This window comes from Mercurialis annua, linkage group LG5, assembly GCF_937616625.2.
Source record: "Mercurialis annua linkage group LG5, ddMerAnnu1.2, whole genome shotgun sequence".
Classification (NCBI taxonomy): Eukaryota; Viridiplantae; Streptophyta; class Magnoliopsida; order Malpighiales; family Euphorbiaceae; genus Mercurialis; species Mercurialis annua.
In genome coordinates, this window is record NC_065574.1 from 13,471,659 (window position 1) to 13,493,125 (window position 21,467).

Genomic DNA, 21,467 nt, shown 5'->3' on the forward strand with positions numbered 1-21,467 from the left:
TTTTTCACATAAGTTATCATATAATTATCATTAATTTTATCATACTTTATTCATCTACTTATCATATTGCAGTGTTATGATATTCAAACACTTTTAATTTTATGGCATGATAACATTATAATTTATAATAACATCTTACATAAATTTTAATTTTATGTTATATATTTATTTAAACTTTTGTACTATTAAAAATAAATTTAAAAATATAAATAAATCTTATATGAAAAATTAGTGACCTAAATAGATTATTTGTCTTTACAAAATCTATTAAACAGGTCAACAAGTTGCTTTTAAAAATTCAAGACACACGTAATTTTTTCATTGGATTAAAAAACAAAAATATGTTACTTTGTTTAAAAACAAAGTAACCCTAGCAAAACCCTGGCAGTAGTAGTTAGTTAAAGAGAGAAAAAAAAGAAAAGGAAAGAGAAGAAGAAAAAAGATGGGGAAGATAGTGGAGAAGACTAACAATTACAACACCCAGAAGAAGAAGAAGGGCCGTCTCTCTCTCTTACATCGTCAAAAACAAAACCAGAACACCGCCAAATCAGCCCTTCATTCTTCACATAATTACAACTCTGCCACTCCTCCTCCATCTCTCCGTCGATCCACTCGCCACAGCCCGACTACACCGCCACAGACCAGTTCCTCCTCTGCCGAAAGCGAACGCCGCGAGGACGAGGAGGAGGAGGAGGAGTCTGAGGAAGATGTTGAATTGAAAAATGGGAAACGACGTCGTGAGAAGAAGCTTAAGCTCGTAGTCAAATTGCTTCCTCCAAAATCGGAGGTCGACAATGATGACGATGATGATGGTAATTCGGAGGATAATACGGTGTCGGATTATAGAAAGAGGGAAATTAATTCCGTCGCGGATGGATCTGTCACTAAAAAGGTAAACTCGTTTTTTTGTAATTTTTAAATTTCAGTTAATTTTGTTAAAGCGCGAAACTTTTTGTAATTTCTTAGGACAGCTTTTTATTCATTTCTCTTTGATTAACCAACTCCTTGTAATAATAGATATTTTTTCAGATTTTCAGTAATAATAAGTGCGTTGACTTAGTCGTCAACTTCCTTTTTTATTTTCAAAAATGAAATTAAACTGTCAGATATTTAAATTATAAATAAAAACTTATTGTTCATTTTTAGTGTTTTTTTTTTCGATTTAAGCACAATCTAGAAAAACGTATCATTCCGCATTGTTTGCGTTTTATGCGTCATTTTCCGTAAAAAAAAATGTCGCTTTTGGCCGTGTGAATGACCAAAACGATATCGTATAAGATATTTAGACTAAGATATGCCAAAAAATAAAATGTTGAGATATTTGGTGCTACCTTTTTTAGTCTGTGCTTAAATAAGAAAAAAAAGCGCGAAAGGTGGAGATATATTAGTAAAAACAACCCTAAATAAAAAGACTAAATTTATATGTTCTTATATTATTTTTTCTAATTTTCTTTAATAATTTTTTTTATATTCAATTTTGGCGCTTTGAACTCAACTTTACTTGGCCTTAAATAGCTGCTTTACTGGCTTATATGGATGGTTAGTCACTTATTACTACTATTATGGTAAAAGGAAAAAGAAGTGATCTTTCTGCTTTTGTGAACTAAATTTTCAGGAAGATAATGAGAGTGTTTCAGCTGCCAATCCAACAAATAATGTACAAGGTCAGTTACTAGATGATAATCTTCAATGCCCATTTGCTCAAAAGTAGTAACATTATGTAAACGAAAAATTGTTGTATAAATGTTTTTATTTTCTGGTTCATTTATGTGCAGACTCGGGATCGTCGACTCCTTTACCTGATAAAAAGCTATTAGTACTCATTCTTGATAGACTTCAAAAGTATGCTTTGTTATTGATTCTTTCAGTATGGCTCTTTTTTGTGTTAGTTATTAGTGTGAAGTGATGTGTTTTCTGGAATATCAATTTGATTGCAGGAAGGACGCATATGGTGTATACTCTGAACCTGTAGACCCAGAAGAGGTCTGTATCAAATTCTTTTAGTCGGGTGATCTTAAGACTACAAACTTAAATCATCTCTGACTATTTATGATACTTATGATGCAGCTTCCAGATTACTTTGAAGTTATTGAACAACCTATGGATTTTGGGACTGTTAGGAAGAAACTTTCCAGTGGTGCTTATGGAAACTTGGAACAATTTGAGGTTTGTTTGGAGCTCCTTTTTTTTTTCCTTTATATTATTTACTATTTCCTTTTGTTAGAATTATAAATTACCTTATTTCCTTTGTTTAGCATCTTTAATCTTAAAGACGATGATGCGTAATTCTCCAATGAGAGTTGAATGTGTGTGCGTATATATATATATATATATATATATATATATATGTTAGACATGTTTATTCTGAAACCCAAAGTGATGCTCGAGTACTTTTTCCCCGGTAGAATGATGGAAATCTTACATTTGCGTAAAAAATTAAGTAGAGAATTTTTGGTTCTATTGAGCTTCGGAATTGATTTTTGTATGATAACATAAACATCCTAAGATGATTGGAGAAGCTCATCTGCTTAATTACACGAATAAATGCCAGAATATCAGAAGATGTGGTGTGGTGTGGATTTAACTAGGTTTGCATTTAGGATGAGCCATGGTGCAATGCTATGGGGACTCGAGAATTTTTTATTTTTCTTGAGCTCGTGGTAATGAATGCCTTGGGCTCTCGATCTCAGAATTCGTATGTCGCCTAACTAATTGCTGGATGATTGAACTTTAACTAAGCAATGGAAGATTTTTCCTTTTTAGCCATCATAGTATGGTTGGTACTTTCAATTCTATATTTAGCCAGTTGACGGAAAGTTCACTCCTGATGTTTGAAACTTTTTTTAATCAAATACAAAGTTTGAGCTTACTATTTTTTTAATGTCATTATCGATGCTGTTTGAGGGAGTTTACTGAACCGTCGGAATCACAACCTCTGTTGCCATTAACTTTTAGTACTGTTGTGATGCTTGAGTTCAGTAATTGGGCTTTGGAGGGATGTTAATGAAGGATAGTTGAACCTTTAGCTAATATATTAAAGGGATAAACATGTGCTTAGATTATTAGTGTCCTTGATAGAGTTGCAGACTATCTAGAGCCTTCGCTTTTGTGCTTGCATGCTCAAAAAAAAATGTTTTACAATAATAGATTCAGTAATTCCATCTATCACTGCGTCATTTTTTGGCTTGAGCAAGTCCAGGAGTAGTATGACAGTGAATACATGATATGTGCAAACAATTAACTTCATGATTACTAATTATCCATTTGTCACACCTTTTACACCATAAACTCTTACTCTTGCCATGATTCATAGACAAGTTGATGTGGACACAAATGATATAGATGTATTATTAATCTTGTTACTGATTTCAATTTGATTACACCTGCTGCATTCCATAGTTTTATTGTTGGTCTGTTAGAAATGCTTAATTGTTTATTCTTGTTCTTACATTAGAGCAAAAATTTACTAAATCAATGAATCCGTGTCCCCAGGCCATTAATTTGGCGGAGTAGTTGCCACAGAAAACGACATCCTGAAATTTTCATTGTTCTTCTTGATAGTGAAGTTTTGAATGTTCTCTTTCTTTCCATATTGAAAAGAAATAAAACACATGCACTGAGAAGATGGCCTGAAAAATGATTTGAATGTTTGCGATTTGTGGAGCACAGATTGAGATCTTGTCTCATTCCCTTGCAGAAAGATGTCCACTTGATAAGTTCCAACGCAATGCAGTATAATGCCCCAGATACCATATACTTTAGACAGGTACATTCAGCCCTTAAACTTTCTCTTTCATTGTTGAATATTAAAAAAGTTTTGTCTGAATTATTGCTGTTGTTGTCAGGCACGAACTATACAAGAGTTGGCGAAAAGGAATTTTGAAAATCTTAGGCAAAACAGAGATGATAATGAACCAGAACCTACAGTAGTGAGGAGAGGTAGACCACCAACCAAGAATTTGAAAAAACCACTTGGCAGGCCTCCACTGGATCGTGCTGGTTCAGAGTATTCGTTGGATGCAACTCTTGCTACTGGGGGAGAGAGCGCTATTGATCTTAGAAAAGGGCATCATGTTTCAGACAAGTATGTCTTTCCAGATTCATCAGGACGATCTCATGGTCCTCGCAATGATGAGAGGAATGACGAAGGTACAGGTTTGAAACTTTCACATTGGATTTCTCCCTAAATTCCTCATCTGTTGTCATATGATATGAGAAAAAGGAGCTTACCTTTCAAAGTAGAGAGTCTTGATTTCACTTGTATTGCAGGTTCTATGGTAAAGGGTAATTCTGTGGAGTTTGGGAAAAGGCAAGTTGTAGTTGATGAGAGCAGGCGTAACACATACAAGCTACTGTCAGCTGGTGGACGAGAGCCATCTGTGCTGACTACATTTGATTCAGAGAGAAAGCAGCTAATGGCTGTATGTATATCATTATTTTTTATTTTTTTAAGTCATGTATATCATTATTTCTGTTCTTCTGTATATGATTTAATATTTATATCAGATCACAAAATGAAGTCTGCCATGCATGTGACCCATACCTAGTGCATCATGAGAAAAATACAAGCAAAATAAAGAAATATAGGTTATTTAGCTTGGTACTGGATTATGCTAATTCTTAAGTTTCAAAGAAATGACTGGGACGAGAAAGCAGTAATTGTAACATTATTTCTTAAGAAAATTTGCCAAGCATTTCTATTAAGAATTTACCTTTTGAATATGATCATCCAAGTATTCGCAACTTCCACATTATAGGCTGCCGAATCATTTGACGCGGTCCATGCTTTGGTTGTTTAAGTGATTGATGTTGCTTTCATATGAACCAGGTAGGACTTCTCACAGAGTATGGTTATGCATGGAGCTTAGCTCGCTTTGCTGCGAAAGTTGGCACTGTTGCTTGGCAAATTGCTTCAAACAGGATAGAGAGGTCTTTGCCACCTGAGTTAAAATTTGGGCCTGGATGGGTTGGAGAAAATGACATTCCACCTCAGAGGGCATTGCTTCTTTCTTCGAACTCCCCAGGTCTACCATCACCATCTTCTCCTGTAAATATGGGTGCTACATCTTCCATTGTCGAATCAAAAGAAAAACTGTCACTAAAGCCTGAAAATAACATGACACAGAATATTAAATCTGAACGTCTAGCAGAAAGAGCAGAAGCACTTGGCGGATTAAACTCTCATGGTGGTTCTAATGTGGTGAACAGCAGTGCTAGTATCAGGCGAAGGCTTTCCGCTCAGATCCGTCCTGGAATTAACGGTTTCAACAACATTCCATCAGCTCAGATGATTGACAGAATCTCTAAAACTAGTACTAACTTTGTCCATCCACCGACAGCAAACACCCTAACCTCGGAAGATATCAAGCTCTCAGAGCCCTCCAGTGGTGCACAACCCAATGGTAGGAATGAGGAAATGGAAGTTGTAAGACCATTCCGGCCAGGATCATCACCACAGCCAAAATCGGTTTCAGGTTTGTCGCCACAGCAAGTCCTACCTGACCTGAATGCACTATCACAGTCTCCAGGTTCTCCTAGTGTTAGATAAATATGTGAAGATAATAATCTGCTCCAAGGCATGTATCTATTGCCACTATCCTAAAGCTATTATTTAACTTTAGGATACAATGAAGCGCTTAGAAAATATTTGCAGAAGTGTACAAGTGTTGTGAATTAATTTCTGCAGAAATCCGGTAAAAATATTCTGCAGAAAACTAACTCATATATTTTTATAGGGCTAAAATAGTTATCATTGACTTCCACATCTCTGCAGTTAGATGTATCATGTCCGATTGCTTGTAACCTCAATATATAAATATAACTTTTATCTGATAGATGTGTCTATTGCTTGGCAAACCTTGCGGAAAAATGTACTACAAATAAACGTGCTTGTTATTAGGGCTTTGTATGGGTCTTCGAGATCACCAAACCCCAACTGAAAAATGAATTCAGAAATAAAAAGTATATACTGACCACTGATATTTTTAAAACCAAACCGAATCAGTATTTTTATTGGTACGATTCCAGATCTTAGGCTATAATTGATTGATGGAATAGATCCGGAACAGAATAGATGTTTCGTATGGAATAGTTATTCCTTGCTTTTGGTTCATGGAGTAGTAACTTTACAAAACAGAATTCCAAAGATCGATTGTTTTTTGGGTTTAATTAGTTTCTTGCTGATTTGGGTGAATATATTTTGTGATTGGGCGGGTTTTGCTTTTGCACTCTCAATACTGAATTTTCTTGTTATGCAAGTTCTCCAAAAAGAATGAATTGAAAGAAAAAACAAATCTCATGTCCAAATTTAAGTTTACATCAGCAGAAACATATGTTGTCAATTGTACTAATCTTCATACAGCAATGTAGTTGATTAAGCATGTAATACAAGTCACCTGCTTGAGGATGAGACTCGTCTCCAGCCACAAATCTATGCGCCTTGCTACCAATATGTACTAAGCTGTAACCAGCAACAGACCTTACTCCTCTCTCCCTGCCTAATAATCTCATCCTACCTGCATCGTCCCACGAACCGTTCGCCGCATACATGCTTGATGCCAGTAAATATCCAGCTGAGTCCAGAGGTTCAACCTCAAGAACTCGAAACACAGCTCCTTCGCCGAGCTTAGTGCTCCCATAATTTCTGCAACCACTCAATAGTGCACCCCAGACACTTGCACCAGTCCTAAAACTTTCAGGCATGATCCTGATGAATTCCAATGCAGCATTGAGCTTTCCTGCACGACTTAACATGTCAACCACACACGAGTAGTGTTCAAACCCGGGTTCAACCCCGTCCTCCTCAATCATTGATTTGAAAATAGCGAGCCCTGATTCGACTAATCCACCGTGACTACAGGCTGTAAGCACTGACAGATAAGTCAAGGCGTTGGGCTTGAATTTATGCAATTTCATTTCAGAAAGTGAAGCCAAGGCTTCACGAGCAAGACCGTTTATACCATAAGCACCTATCATGGCACTCCATGTCACAATATTTTTCTGGGGAATTTGATTGAATGCCTTTCTTGAGGCTTCTATTTCCCCACATTTAGAGTACATGTCAAGAATTGCAGTTCCAACTGTCACTTCTTCTGTCAAACCTCTTCGAATCGCAATCGCGTGCGCCCACTTTGATCTCTTTAATTCGGCTGCAACTGAGCACGCCTCGAGAAGATTTACGACAGTAACTACATTAGGATTCTCTGTTGTATCGCTCATATTTCTAAAGACAGCTATCGCTTCGTCAGGCTTCCCGCAATGCGCAAACCCAGCAATCATGGTGCTCCACAGGATTACATCTCTTCTCCTCGTCCTAGAAAAGATTTTCCATGAAAGTTCAATAAGATTGCACTTGGCATAAGCATCTATGAGCGAACTAATCACAATATCATTTGATTCAAAACCACAGCGGGTAGTTACACAGTGAACTGCTTTGCACTGATAAGGTAGAGCAAAGAACTTGCATATTTGAAGACAATTTGCCAATGTCACTTCATCTGCTTTTATACCCTTCTTTTCCATAGAATAAACCAGCGATAGAGCTTCCGGGAATTTTTCATCAAGGACTAATCCAGATATCATAGAATTCCACGAGACATTATTTCTTGTCGACATCTCGTTAAAAACTTCAAATGCAGAATCCACATGTTGACACTTAGAATACATATCAATCAAAGAATTCTCCACAAACATATCACAATCTAAACCTCTTTGAATCGACAACGCATGTACCAACCTTCCCATAGTTATGTTCACTAAACTAGCACAGGCTTTAAGAACACTGACCGTAATCATTCCGTCTGGCTCAATCCCAGACATGGATAACATCTTTTGAAACATCTGCAATCCACCCTGAGCTTCCAGGCTATGGACATAGCCACTAATCATCACACTCCAAGAGATGACATCTTTCTCAGGCATTTCATCGAACAGATTCCGCGCATATCCCATATCAATATCTACATAAAAGCACAAAAATGAATTTTGAATTGAACAACTAGCCCAAAAACCACTCTGAATTACATAACCATGTATCTGCCACCCTTCTGGCTTAGCTCCAAGACTACGACAAGCTTGAATAACAAGCACCAAGGAAGAAATATTGGATTCAAATGCATTAACCCTAGCATTTCTAAACTCCCACAACCCTTCCAAGAAATGACCATGATGGAGATACCCATGAATCAAAACATTCCAAGAAACCGAGTCTCGGCTTCTCATGGAATCGAACACACTCACAGCAGTTTCCAGCTCTCCACATTTAAGGTAAAAGCTCATAATGGAATTACCAATGGAAGTAAATGAATCAAATGCTGTCTTGATCAGACAACCATGAAAACACTTACCATTGTTCATGGACAAGTAGGAACATGCTTTGAGGATATGAGGGAACAGACTGACATCAAGCAGATGAGGTTCTGTATTTTTCATTACATGATACTGAGAGATTACTTCGTGCCATTTTTCACTGGTTGATAGCTCCTTGATTCTTGAAATCCAGCTTGGGAGCTTTGAATTTGATAAAAATGGAGGAATACGCATAGTTGTCAAATTGATGCACTATATATTGGCTTTAAGCATGAAATAACCACAGTATTAATAGTACCTGAAGCAAATTCTAAAATGGAAAGAATTGATTACTGAAGAAATTGAAAATGATAATTTGATTCTAATATCTACGGGAGAAATTATTCACTTATGTTACAAAGTTGGAGATAAGGGTTATCAAACGGTACATATTTAGACCAGTAAGACTTGTATTTAGCAATAGCTAAATTCAACCATGGCTTGTAGTTTCCATTGTAATGAACTACTGCAGCATTCTCAATCGCGGTTTGGTTGAGAGCAGGATCATAACCAAGTCCCAAGACATGCCAGCTCCGATCCAATGGAAACGTTAGCTTATAGAAAGTGATCAATCCTGGCGGTAATGTCCCCAACTTCCAGAGTGTTCTGTCCTCATTCTGCAAATTCACAACATACATCAAATGTTAACACAAGTAACTTGGAAGCTAAATTAATAAATACGGAAATTGAGGTTACGGCAAAGTAATCATTTTTCTCGTGAATTTTTAAAACTCGCTGACTCCATGACTTTTAGGTATTAGATAACTAAAATGCTCCTTCAGTTAAATGGAACTAAACAAGAGGGATTTCAGTAATCTAATATCTAAAATGCTTCCGTGATACTGTATGCTATTGGTATATCAAACCCCAACATAAAATGCTCATATGCGTATTTCAGACAAGAAAAAACAAAAAATACTTACCAGATCTTGCCAATGATGATAAATGCCAGTGATATTTCGCCTTTTCCACTCCTTCAAGTCAAAAACATTCATGCCGAATGCCCAACCACAAGCGTCCGAATTAAAATTCTCATAGATCTTCGGATTAGAGAAATTAAGATACTTATCAAACCTATGAAAGCTCTCCTTACAAGTCTCCACTGCACCGTTAACCATTCCTCGCAGATCAATAGACCAAAGTGGTGTCAAATCCTTCTGAACTACTATATCATCATCCAGAAAGAGGATCTTGTCTAACTTTGGATAAATTTCAGGGAGGTAGAACCTGAGATGATTGAGCATAGACAAATATTTTGGGTTCCTGTATTTTAGATTATCAGACCCAGCAGAAAGAGATGAAGGATGATTTGCTTTGAAGTAGTATTCCTTAATCCTGGCAGATTCAAGCTGACGTATAACGGAACAGTAAGATGAATTCAACCACTTAAAATCATCAATATTCTGAACTTCAACTGTTGCTTTTGCCGGAGGTGTCATAATAAACCACATTTTCATTGCAGCAAAGTTCAATTTATCAGTGACTATGTGGAAAACATGCTTCTCGGGATTTAATGCATGAAGCACGGTGGAATTGACAACCACAGATGTAGCTAGTACATTATCAGAAAAGATGGCATAGTGGTAAAGAGAAGCATCAGATAGCTTCTCTTTGTTTGTATAATCTTTATTTTGATGACCTTGCATGAAATACTCACTTGCAAGTTGCAATGGAAGGCAATGCAATGGTTTTGGAACTGTTTTGGCAGCTAGCTGAATCAAGAAGGCACTCTTCTTCTTCAGAGCATTAACATTCTCTTCAGTCAACTGAAGCATGGCTCGCAGCTTCCTTGACATAGTAGTACATTCATATAATCGATCCTTTGCTATAGAGAGCACATGACCCATTGCTTTTGCTTGAGCAAGTGCACTGGATATTAAGAAAAAAACATAAGAAAATACCTTTTGAAAACCAAAAACTGAGGCGTGGCTGGTAAAGAATCACGGAGTAGCTAAAGTACCTTGGGTGAAGCTCGGCATCTGATGTAGCTTCTCCAATTGCATGTAGACTTTCTCTAGAATGTTTCATGAGTGAGTCATAAAGACTGGTCTCGTTATTGGATTTGGCTATATTCGCATATGCTTTAGCCATTATAATCTGGTCCCGTGTCAGTTTCAGCATGGAATCAGAATTTGGATTCTCAAAATCTCTCCTCCATATACTGTACTTTTCCTTGACAGTGGTATCCAGGCTTTCAGAGCTTCTTATTGCAGATGCTCGTGCATGGTTGTCTGCTTCCTTATCTTGTTGTAGTAGCAAAGCAGTTCGGAGGTCCTTTCTCCTTTTTCGTAGTTCCTGAAGCACACGTAAAATTGTCAAACAGCTGATTTAACTAAAGTTATCATAAACAGTAATTAGAATTTAAGAAAAGGCTTGACAGTTCACCCTCCGCTGCAGCTTCACTGGACTTATTGCTAACTTAGGAAAATGGTGGATCCTAGAATCCTCGACATCATCAGTAATTTTATTATCAGATGCAAACAAGTCTTCCGCAATCTGTGAGAAGCAAGTGGTAAAAGATAAAAAGCCCATTAAGATGAATGAATTGAAAATTTAAGTAATGATATCCATTAACCATAATTATATAACAGAATAATTATTGAAGCTTTTCATTTAATTATCTTTCAGACACTCATTCCAAAACTATTTAAATGGATATTCATCTTATGTCACAAAATCATTGTAGATTTCTTGAACTCAACATATACTGTAAATTTGTTCAATAGTTTCTACTGAAATATCAATGATAAAATCACTATGTTTTACCTGGGATGCCTTTTGCGTACCATTGTTATTAGTCATAGGGTTTTCCAGGACCCATGAAGCAGACAGGTCCTTCATTTTCACCCTCCTTATCTGAATGCTACCGGAAGTGTCACTGTATGTTGCAATAATGTCAATATCCTGGATAAAACTAAGACAAATAAGTATCAATATTAACAGCTAGTCACGGCTAAAAATACTAGTAATTACCTTATCTTCCAAAGTATGTCCAGCTCCAACTCTGACTTCAGAAGGAAGGACCTGATTCTGTGCACCCATAAAAAACAAATTGGAACAAATATGCACCACAATAAATCTAGATAGTCAATTTGACACATAATTGTATTTATCCAAATATACTTTCAGATAAAAAGCATTTAAAAGTTAAATAAGATGCATGCTTGATAATGTTTAACAAGTCAATATAGATACAGCCACAAAAAAGTTCTCTTTTGCAACTACATTCACTTCAGAGTTCAGAGCCAACTAGCTAAATCATGGTAATATCCAGCTGATATGAAAATAGGAAGTTTATTAGGAAGGGTATTACATTATAGAGAAAAAGGTGGAAGATTTATCCATCCAGCATGAAGAAATAAATAACATATACAAACAGAACCAAAAAAGGGTCTTCAAAAAGTTTTTCAAGTTGATAACAAAGATACTCCTCCAAAAGCTCACACTTGCAAATAGAATGAAAGGAAATCTCTGATATAAAAAAAAACAAATTTCATCCCCTCTAAAAACTCGATTAAATCACAAAAAAGCAGAATTTATGAGAAGTTAACTTTTCCACCTAGACCTCTCTACTTCCTCAAACAAAGGTTCCCAAAGGCTATAAACAAGTCCAATGCTCTTTATAACAAAACACACAAGAAATTCTATGCCGCCCTATCCAGCTCGCATCACCAAAACAACTAGTCTATGATTAAACCAAGGAAAAGATTAGCTTTGACAAAGAAATTATATCTAACATTAATATGATGAGCCCTTTAAATGATAATACTAACACAAAACATCTGATAAAAGGACTGATAAGGAAAAACAAGATGTGCATTACAAGAAGAGCAGAGCATGAGTAGAGTCACAGATAAGGCATTCAAATAAAGCGAAAATACAAGATACAAAGTGAAACACAAAAATGAGCAGAAATTCGTGTCATTCAAAAAAATTAGAAACTATCGAACCAAATAATGGAATTGAAAAGATAAAAAAAGATTATGCAAATGAATAAAAGCAAAGATAAGGTTCATGTTCCAACCTTTTCATCATCACCGTCGCAATCATGCAAACGTTGGTTTACTCGTAGCTGTCTTTGACTGAAATAGAGAACAATAATCCAAAAAAATAATCACTAGAGTAAACAGTAAAGAAAGTAAACATCCAAGAATACAACAAAATCCATCTCGCCCTACGTGTATCAGAAAAGAACAACGGTATGTTCGGACAGTCTAAAATGTAAGAATGTAATTCCAAATAGGAATGCTAGAAATCTATACAGTGAAATCTGCTACCAGGAAAAAAAAAAGATTAACTACTGTAAAAAAATCATACATGCGTGGATTAAGCAATGACTCTTCTGTTGCAGCAAGTGTTAGCAAATGAAGCATAACCTGTAAATTTTAAAGAAAAACAAACAAGAACAATTCAGAATTGAAGATTCAAAGTAATGATCAGAAATGGAAGTTAAAATGAAACAAATAACTTAAAAAAAAAACAGAGATATATACCAGTGCGATTAGTAGAAGAGAACGGAATAGCATATTACTAACTTCCATTAAAACTGAATTATACTACAACTCGGAATCGCCGTATGTGTGAGTTTTGTGATCTTGTTTTTCTCCGGTGCCTTACAATTCTTATTTCTTTGCAAACTAAAATCAGTGATTGCTGTAATTAGAGCGCCGATAAAGTGGTATTTGTCGTTGACGCCTCGATTCTCTCCGATCACCGCCACTGATCCTCCTACTTTCTCCGATTCCGTATTTTACTCTTTCTCTACTGCTTAATTTGTTTTCAATTATTTTAATCATCTTAGTCTTAATTTGTTTTAAAATGAACAAAGAATCATTTTACCCCCTCCACTTGGCACAAAATATTAACAAAGTCCAAAACTGAAAAATTGGATCACTTATATTTTGAATTTGACCGGGTTAAAAATACTCCTATTCTGACGTGACACCTTAATTCAAGAATAAATTTCTAACTAATCATAATTTACTCTAATTAATCATATTCAAGTACTAATTAATCATAATTAAATTTTAATTATTCTAAGAGTCTTTTTAAATCTTTTCCAAAAAAAAATTTCTAGTTCGAAGAGGAGTTGTTGCTCCTATTCTCAGAGGAGCAGCAACAGCTCCTCGCCAAAACGAGGAGCAGATCCAAACCAAAGATGGGTGAGTTTGTTCATCATAAAAATGATGAACAACCCCATCTGAGTCTGTTCATCAAGAAAATGATGAACATGCTCGGCGGGTCTGTTCATCTTCAACAAAGAAGATGAACATATCCATCTGGATCTATTCCGAGGGAGTCGATCGGTCTTCTATTCCTAATATCGTAAAGAAAGGCAGCGAATTAGGGCATTCACTAGTTAAATATCAACCAAAAAGAAAGAGATGAAAGAAAAGAGGAAAATTAAGGATTTGAATTAAGTGAAAATTGATTTTTCTTGTCTTTATTATCCAACGGTAATGTTTTTGCTAACAATACATTCATTGTTATGCCATGTCAACAAAATGTTAACGTTAGATGAAAGAGGGAAGCATTTTACGGACATGTCAGCACGTTAACGGAAGTTCATGGACGGAAGAGGTTTTTGTTCGATAAAAAAATTAAGAGGATTTTTTTGAGTCCAAAATAAGTTTAGGGACTAATTGTCCTTTTAGAGAAACATGAAGTTCTTTTTGTTCCTTTGCCTTACTTATTTTTAAAAAAAGGTCATTTATGCCCTTAAGATTTGACTTTATGATCAACTAAACTTTTAACGTCCGGAAAGGTTCAGTTATGTCCCTAATGTTTTAAAAAGTAAACAACCAAGCCCCAATTTCGACGACTAAATGAGACTTTGAAGTCTAATTGTCAAAATCGAAAGACCCGATTGTTCACTTTTTAAGACTTTGAGGGTAAATTTAAACCTTTTCGGACGTTGAGAGCGTACTTGATCCCGAAGCCAAACTTTAGGGGTATAAATGAGCCTTTTCCCATTATTTTATTAGCTGAAGGGTACTTTAGTCATTACAAAAATGTGTATTGTTTTTAAGTCTGTACAAGACATCCATGTTAGGCCCAAATTTTGACTGAAATGCCCCTATCATATTTTCAATTCAAAAACAAAAAAACAAAAATCATCTCAACTCAAAAATCTCTCAAACTCAACCTAAAATCACGACGATAACCGGAGCCGATTTATGTCGCAATCGACGGGAGATAAAAGATGGGAACCTCCAATAATTAATTTTTTTCGTTTTTAACTGTTTTAATAAAAAAGAATTTTTTTTTTATTTCTTTTAAGGGCCATCGCCATCAGGGACGATTGTCCCAGTGGACCATCGTTTGTGTTTTCCCAGTGGACCATCGTTTGCATTAGCGAACACTCAACAGTTTGTGTTTTCTTGCAGCACGGATCAATGTATTCACAAGATACAGCAAATTTTATCATGCGTCCCCGCACTAGATGACCCTAAAAGAGAATTCTGTTTATGAGATGTGGAGCAGCTCAGGTGACTCCTTTTCTACTCTGTTCCTCTTTTCTGATTTTCAGCAATTTCTAATGCAATTAAAATAATTGTTCTGTTAAGGTCCTAGGTATGTACTTTGTTGTGTTAATTCTTTTGTGCCTTCAATACATTCAGGGTTTATCTGCTGTCAAGATCAGCAAAAAGATGAAATTAAAGTTCACTAAGGTATGGATTTCATTTCTTAGGCTACCACTTCCGGTTGATGTCTACAAAGAGGTAAGTCTCTAACTATCTTCAACTCAAATATATTGCTGGAAAATGCTCTTTAATTTTTTTGGTTGGTTGCTCTTGTATTGTAAGTAGGGAACATGTTGGGTTGTGATATTTCTTATGTCTAAGTCATGCTGTTATCCTTTTATTATAGTGAATGCATTCTAACATCCCTGTATTGTGCCACCATATTGGTATTACATTGTGCTTAAAATGAAAGTTTTAATGCCAAATTGGGTTCTCTATCCTAGTGAGAAATTATTGTGTGAACCTAGTTCGCCACGTAGGATTATGAACTACCATTAAATACATGACACGTGGCGTTATTAAATGTTGTATCCAATCAATAAAGTGTATTTAATTCTAATTAAAATATCATTAATTAATGTGATATTTATTGATTGGATACAACATTTAATAACGCCACATGTCATGTATTTAATGGATAGTTCATAATCCTACGTGGCGAATTAGATTCACACAAGAATTTCTCCTAGTCTAATTGGGTTTTTGCCTAGCTAAATGCTTGTGCAGCTTCTTTCCACCTAATTCTCCATAAGCTTGATCATTTACATTTCCTAAGGCAATTTAGGCATGCATAAGTCCTTCCCAACATGGAATGCTACCTCTTTCGTATACAGTTTCAAATAGAGTTATAATTTTGGGGCGTAGCAAAATTGTTGTGAGATATTTTTTTAATAATACTAAAAAAAAATTGTTGAGAAAATATTTTCAACAAAAAACAAACCCTTTCAAAAAACTAAATTAAAGATAATCTTTTTTATTTAACTTTTAAAAGCAACCTAATTTTAACTTAATTAATTAATTAATCAATAAAAGTAATTAGATAATAAAAATAAAAATAAAAAAATAGATGCTTTTAAAATTGACCCATCAAATATTTTAAAGCTTGTTAGTTACAAATTGACTCCAATTTGAAAAAAATTTGCATTTAAATGCACAAAATTGCAATTTGATCTCTAACTTTTCTAAAAAAATCAAATCATTTTGTAAATTTGTGAATGATTGTGAAACTTTGAAAATATTCAATTGAGTTCAATTTAAATTATTTTTAGAAAACCATTTATTTTAAGTTGGACAATTTTTCTTTAACTATTATCATTGGGCATTAGCGCATACTTAAAAATCTGCATAAAAATTACAATGTTTACAACTAAGCCTTATTTAATTATGGTAAACAATACATGTTTTCATAATATTAATCGAAAAAAAATTGAAAATCAGAATTTGGTGTTTAGTTATAATATTTTCCGACTTTAAAATTATTAAATTGTTTTCATAATTTTTCATATTATAATTTATAGTCGAAGAACACAAAAAAAAAACATTTTCTGATATTTTTTTTCTTTATTGAAAGTGGCTTTCCAAAAACACAATTCTCTGATTAAATTTTTTTTCTGACGATTCCAAAGACTGTTATACATTTTAATTTAAAAATTCAACAACATCACAATTTGGTTCAACCTGTCAATAGTTGCAAAAGAAATGTAACCATTACTTGTACGCTCAAGAAACACTTGAATTGGCACCGAGCTGCTACTTAGATGGTTTCGGACCATTTTAAAATCATGACAAAATTTAATTTAATTAGAATTAAAAAATAAATTTTATGTAAGTGATTAGTTAATTATATATATATATATATATATATATATATATATATATATATATATATATATATAGTAGATAATTTAAAATATATTTTATGAAAACATACTGCTTGCAACTGATATCGTTGACGGTTCCGCTTTTAAAAAATATTGAACCGATTCAAATCAGTCTCCCACATTGTTTAGCACATTTTTTTTCATATTTAAAAAAATTATTCTAAATTAAATATTAAACAGTTAAAATTTAAATATTTAAATGTTTTCTAAAACTATACAACATCCAATGAAAGTAGAAGACATGAGAATTTCATTAGAAATACATTATACTCTTTAATTTAAAAAATTAAAAACAATAGAAAAAATTCAACAAACAAATAAAATTTGATTGATTTAATTTGTTATTTAAAACCAAGCCTATCTCAATTTATTTGTTTTGCGTTTACAGATGTTGTTTTTATAGTACACGTGGCAGCTGAAAAGTGTATAAACGAGGCAAACATGCACCATATAAATGTGTATGTGTCATGCGACCCACCCTCAGTCTGAGTTGCATAAGAAGTATCAAAATGCCCATTTCTTTTAATTCTGAAACGCAAAGCAACTGAAAACAGAGAAATGGCTGATATTAAACCTAGTGGTATGGCCTGTAATGAAGGGTGCGGATGCCCCGTTCCTTGCCCCGGTGGTACTGCTTGCAGGTTGTTACAATTACATATCATCATCATTATTTTGTTACTAGCTTAAATAGAGTTTGTGAAAATTGTTTGCTTGGATGCAGGTGCTCAACCATGAGAAGTGGAGCGGGAGATGACCACAAAAAATGCGGATGCGGGGAGCATTGCGGGTGCAACCCGTGCTCGTGCGCAAGGGCGTCGGAGACAGTCGGAGTTGGGAAGGCTAATTGCAAGTGTGGTCCTGGCTGCACCTGTGCTACTTGTGCCGCTTAACTGCTTTAAATCAAACCCCTCGTATATATGTATAGTGTACAATAGAGTTAATCTCTAGCTAGTTTTCAACTACCAGATCAATAAAATAAAATTTGGTTTTGTAATATTATATAATCATATTTTTATTCTAATTAGACGAGACAGTTATGTGTATGCGTAGCAGCATCAGAATCGTTTGAGCCTTTAACTTATAGGCCTCTGGAAATTGGGATTAAAATGAGAAATTTGCTGCACACATAAAGCACAAGCACAAGCACACCACACCATGCACCTGTTCAATGGGCCGAATACCTGTCCAATTTAGACAAGATTTGAACACTTAGTTGCACTATCAAACTTGAGGAAATTACACTCTATATGACTCACTTTCTTTTTATAAAGTTATACGTTAGTGACTCATAAATTTCTTTTATGCAAAAATCTCTCATAATATCTTTAAGTGTTTTCATTTATACCTAAAAACATTTTTAATTCTATTTTACCCTCACGTTGACACGATATACACCTGCTAATACTCTTCTCTTCACATTACATGTGACTCACCAAGAACATATCCCTAACTGTATAGAGAAGGTTATAATTTCTTACTAACCGGCGGAGAAAGAGCGAAACTAACTCCGGTTTTGCGGCAGAAGGCGGCGAAATGGATGGCGGAGTAAGTTAACTCAGATCAGCGTCCAATGGTGAATCACAGTGGCTCTTGAAGTTCAGATCATCTTCTAATGGTGAATCGCCGATTTCTCTTCAAGCTCAAATCAACATCGGACGGTGGATTGCGGTGGCTCTCGAAACTCGAATCATCGTTCAATTATGAATCGCGGTGGCTCTTTCTTATTGTTTTATGGATCTGGATATTACTATGATTCTCAATTATTTTTCTTCTTCTCTCGTTTTTGTTTGTTTTATGGATAGTGTAGATAATATATTATATGATTATCTATATTTTTAAAATTATCGATCTGCAAATGTTGATGATTCTGAGATTTACTCTAAACCCAGTTTTATAATGGTAATGCTTGAGTTAGTTTGATCTTGGTTTTTCAATTTTATTGCCACATGAAGTTAACATTAAAAAGTATTTGTTGTTTCAACAACATTTTATTTTATTTTAAGGTTTTTTTATACCCGATGATATCAACAAAAAGAACACTTGATGATTTGAATTTATAGCAAATATGAATTTGGAACAAAATTTGTTAATTCTCTCTTCGTTCCTTGTTTATGGTGGTTGTTCGTTCTCTACTTTTGATATTATTTATTTAACTTATTAACTCATTATTAACTTTAAATTTTAAATATATATATTAATTTATTATGAGTTTATATAACCATAAATCAACGGAGTGTCAATTTTAACTCTTAAATATATATTTATTAGTTTGTCGTGTGTATATGTAATTATAAGTCGACTTTTTGTCAATTTTAAATTTATATTTACTAATTTATCATGTGTTTTTGTAATCATGAAACGACTCATTGTCAACTCCAAAATAAATATTGATAGTGTTTTTGTTATCATAAATCAACTTATTGTCAATTTTAAATTTTAAATATACATTTATTAGTTTATCATTTGTTTTTATAACCATGAATCAACTCGGCGTTATATTTGAATTTTAAATTACATTTATTAAATTATTATGTGTTTAAATAAAAATGAATCAACTCATTATCAACTTTAACTTTTAAATTTGCATTTTATTAATTTATCGTGTGTTTATATAATCATGAATCGACTCTTGGTCAACTTTAAATTTTAAATATACATTTACTAGTTTATCATGTGTGTTTGTAATGATGAAACTACTCATCGTCTACTCTAAAATAGATTTTGATAATATTGATGTAATCATGAATCAACTTCTTATCAACTTTAGATTTTGTATATACACTTATTAATTTATCATGTCTTTTTATAATCATGAATCAACTCGATGTCAGTATTAAATTTTAAATTTATATATATTAATTTATCATATGTATATTACCATGAATCAACTCGATGTCAACTTTAAATTTTAAACAAGATTTATCATGTGTAATATAACCATGAATCAACTCGATGTCAACTTTAAATTTAAATATAAATGTATTCATTATTTCTCACATTCATCTTGAAGTGGTTGATTGTCAGTATATTCATTATATTTTTAAGTAATCATGAATCAACCTGTTATCAACTTTAAATTTAGGGTTAATTGCAAATTAATACACAAACTTTACCCCAATTTGCAATTACAACACGAACTTTAAAACTTGGCAAATTGGTACACCGATTTTCATTTTTTTGGCGAATTGATACACCGAACTGGAAAAACACTAACGTGGACATTGTCATATACAGCCACGTGTTGTTGTATGATTGGTCGGTGTACTAATTTGCCAAAAAAATGAAAGTTGGTGTATTAAATTGCCAAGTTTCGAAGTTCGTGTTGTAATTGCAAATTAGGGTAAAGTTCGTGTATTAATTTGCAATTAACCCTTAAATTTAAATATAAATGTATTCATTATTTCTCGCATTCACCTTTAAGTGGTTGATTGTCAGTATATTCATTATATTGTTGCCTTTGTTATTCATTATCTTTTTTAAATTGCAAACTCCATTGGCGAATGTTCATAAATTTACATATATCTTAAAAAATCTATAAGAGTTTGTAATTTTACAAATCAATTGAATGTCAATTGAATTTCAATTATAAATCAACCAAATATCAACTGGATGTCAACCGAAAATCAACCAAAACGTCAACTGCAAATCAATCGGAGGTCAACTGAAAGTCAACCAAATGTCAAATATTTTTCACTAACAATAGTGAGGACTCAAACCAGTTTCAACTTTAATTATACAGTTTTAATATTTTGATAGAAAATTAATAGTGCACATTAGAGAATTTTAAGATGAACTAAATATCAAATTAATATCAACAAAATATCAAAATAAACTAAAAAATTCTCACGATTCACAAACAATGCTAGAAAATATCAAAACACATAATTAATTATTGATTGAACTAACAACAAAGTATCTTTGAATATCTCTTGCCAAATCAACCGAAAATAAACCGAAAATCAACTAAATGTCAAACTGAAAATCAATCAAGTGTCAATTTTTTCACTGGTATAGAAGTGAGGACACGATTTGGTTTCAATTTGGATTGTGCAACTTTAATATTTTGAGAGTAAATTAATAGTGTGGATTTAATCATTGTAAGATCAATTAAAAATCAACCTAAAAGCAACCAAATATCAACCGAAAATTAACTAAATATTAACTAAATATCGACCAAATATCGATAAATTAAATTTTCATTTTTCTTTTGTAACATAATGCAAAATGGTTGTCATCGTTTTTCAATTTTAATGGACTCCTTTTATTAAGAAATTACAAAAAAGAATAAAATGGATTTCGTACTTTTATAATTTCTAAAATTTGTATTTGATCTACTACAGTGAATTCAAAAAATAAACTATAAGATCGACAAGTGTCAAATGTCAATTGAAAATCAATAAAATATCAATTAAAATCAACCAAATGTCACCCAAAAATCAATCAAGTACCTGATTTTTTTTTTACATGAAACAGTTCAAAACTAGATTACAGCTTGGTGCTAGAAATGGAAGCAGTTCAGGACCAAAACACTCTTCAGAATATACAAAATCTGAACCAAACAAATGAACAACAATTACAATAAGTAGACAAGGCTAAATTAAGCCATCATTTTCCATCTATTTACAACTTGATCTCTAATATTGTTATGCTAAATACAACTTCTTGATTTGGTTGAACCTACTACAAAATTTGTATTAAATTTCTCTAGTCCATGTAA

At 33.6% G+C, this 21,467-nt stretch overlaps 4 protein-coding genes across 10 annotated transcripts; 2 read left to right on the plus strand and 2 right to left on the minus strand.

Annotated features, from left to right (window-relative positions):
- The first annotated feature begins 385 nt into the window (after positions 1–385).
- Positions 386–5,834, plus strand: LOC126680329 (uncharacterized). 2 transcript variants are annotated; one of them, XM_050375450.2, is made up of 9 exons: positions 386–892; positions 1,616–1,664; positions 1,776–1,842; positions 1,938–1,983; positions 2,068–2,166; positions 3,698–3,766; positions 3,846–4,149; positions 4,270–4,421; positions 4,829–5,834. In XM_050375450.2, exons 1-9 carry the CDS (start codon positions 443–445, stop codon positions 5,546–5,548), a joined length of 1,956 nt encoding a protein of 651 aa, XP_050231407.1. In that variant the 5' UTR covers positions 386–442; the 3' UTR covers positions 5,549–5,834. The 2 variants fall into 2 exon arrangements, with proteins under 2 accessions (XP_050231407.1, XP_050231405.1); XM_050375448.2 differs by having other exon boundaries at positions 387–892; positions 3,846–4,155.
- Positions 5,835–6,234: 400 nt separating this feature from the next.
- LOC126680326 (pentatricopeptide repeat-containing protein At2g17210) lies at positions 6,235–8,647 on the minus strand. Of its 2 annotated transcripts, XM_050375435.2 has the most exons (2): positions 8,346–8,647; positions 6,235–7,958 (listed from the first exon to the last, which is right to left on the minus strand). In XM_050375435.2, exons 1-2 carry the CDS (start codon positions 8,539–8,541, stop codon positions 6,319–6,321), a joined length of 1,836 nt encoding a protein of 611 aa, XP_050231392.1. In that variant the 5' UTR covers positions 8,542–8,647; the 3' UTR covers positions 6,235–6,318. The 2 variants fall into 2 exon arrangements, with proteins under 2 accessions (XP_050231392.1, XP_050231389.1); XM_050375432.2 differs by having other exon boundaries at positions 6,235–8,647.
- Positions 8,616–13,127, minus strand: LOC130014550 (probable galacturonosyltransferase 3). 5 transcript variants are annotated; one of them, XM_050375442.2, is made up of 9 exons: positions 12,907–13,127; positions 12,664–12,722; positions 12,371–12,428; positions 11,320–11,376; positions 11,113–11,250; positions 10,732–10,842; positions 10,307–10,641; positions 9,270–10,215; positions 8,616–8,963 (listed from the first exon to the last, which is right to left on the minus strand). In XM_050375442.2, the coding sequence occupies exons 2-9, from the start codon at positions 12,717–12,719 to the stop codon at positions 8,688–8,690; spliced, it is 1,977 nt and encodes a 658-aa protein (XP_050231399.1). In that variant the 5' UTR covers positions 12,720–12,722; positions 12,907–13,127; the 3' UTR covers positions 8,616–8,687. The 5 variants fall into 5 exon arrangements, with proteins under 5 accessions (XP_050231399.1, XP_050231398.1, XP_050231393.1 ...); XM_050375441.2 differs by having other exon boundaries at positions 12,904–13,127; XM_050375436.2 differs by having other exon boundaries at positions 12,840–13,127.
- Positions 13,128–14,969: 1,842 nt separating this feature from the next.
- LOC126680333 (EC protein I/II-like) lies at positions 14,970–17,793 on the plus strand. Its single transcript, XM_050375455.1, has 3 exons — positions 14,970–15,068; positions 17,139–17,391; positions 17,472–17,793. Exons 2-3 carry the CDS (start codon positions 17,309–17,311, stop codon positions 17,638–17,640), a joined length of 252 nt encoding a protein of 83 aa, XP_050231412.1. The 5' UTR covers positions 14,970–15,068; positions 17,139–17,308; the 3' UTR covers positions 17,641–17,793.
- Positions 17,794–21,467: the final 3,674 nt, after the last annotated feature.

Bases quoted from the DNA above. Each gene is read 5' to 3' on its own strand.
- LOC126680329 (XM_050375448.2), top strand. From the start codon at position 443: ATGGGGAAGATAGTGGAGAAGACTAACAATTACAACACCCAGAAGAAG. The intron at 3,767-3,845 runs GTACATTCAGCC...TGTTGTTGTCAG, and splicing joins ATACCATATACTTTAGACAG to GCACGAACTATACAAGAGTT. The intron at 4,156-4,269 runs GTTTGAAACTTT...CTTGTATTGCAG, and splicing joins GAGGAATGACGAAGGTACAG to GTTCTATGGTAAAGGGTAAT.
- LOC126680326 (XM_050375432.2), bottom strand. From the start codon at position 8,541: ATGCGTATTCCTCCATTTTTATCAAATTCAAAGCTCCCAAGCTGGATT.
- LOC130014550 (XM_050375436.2), bottom strand. From the start codon at position 12,887: ATGGAAGTTAGTAATATGCTATTCCGTTCTCTTCTACTAATCGCACTG. The intron at 11,377-12,370 runs GTTGGAACATGA...ATGGGTGCACAG, and splicing joins GCGACGGTGATGATGAAAAG to AATCAGGTCCTTCCTTCTGA. The intron at 10,216-10,306 runs GTACTTTAGCTA...CTTAATATCCAG, and splicing joins GATGCCGAGCTTCACCCAAG to TGCACTTGCTCAAGCAAAAG.
- LOC126680333 (XM_050375455.1), top strand. From the start codon at position 17,309: ATGGCTGATATTAAACCTAGTGGTATGGCCTGTAATGAAGGGTGCGGA. The intron at 17,392-17,471 runs GTTGTTACAATT...GCTTGGATGCAG, and splicing joins CCCGGTGGTACTGCTTGCAG to GTGCTCAACCATGAGAAGTG.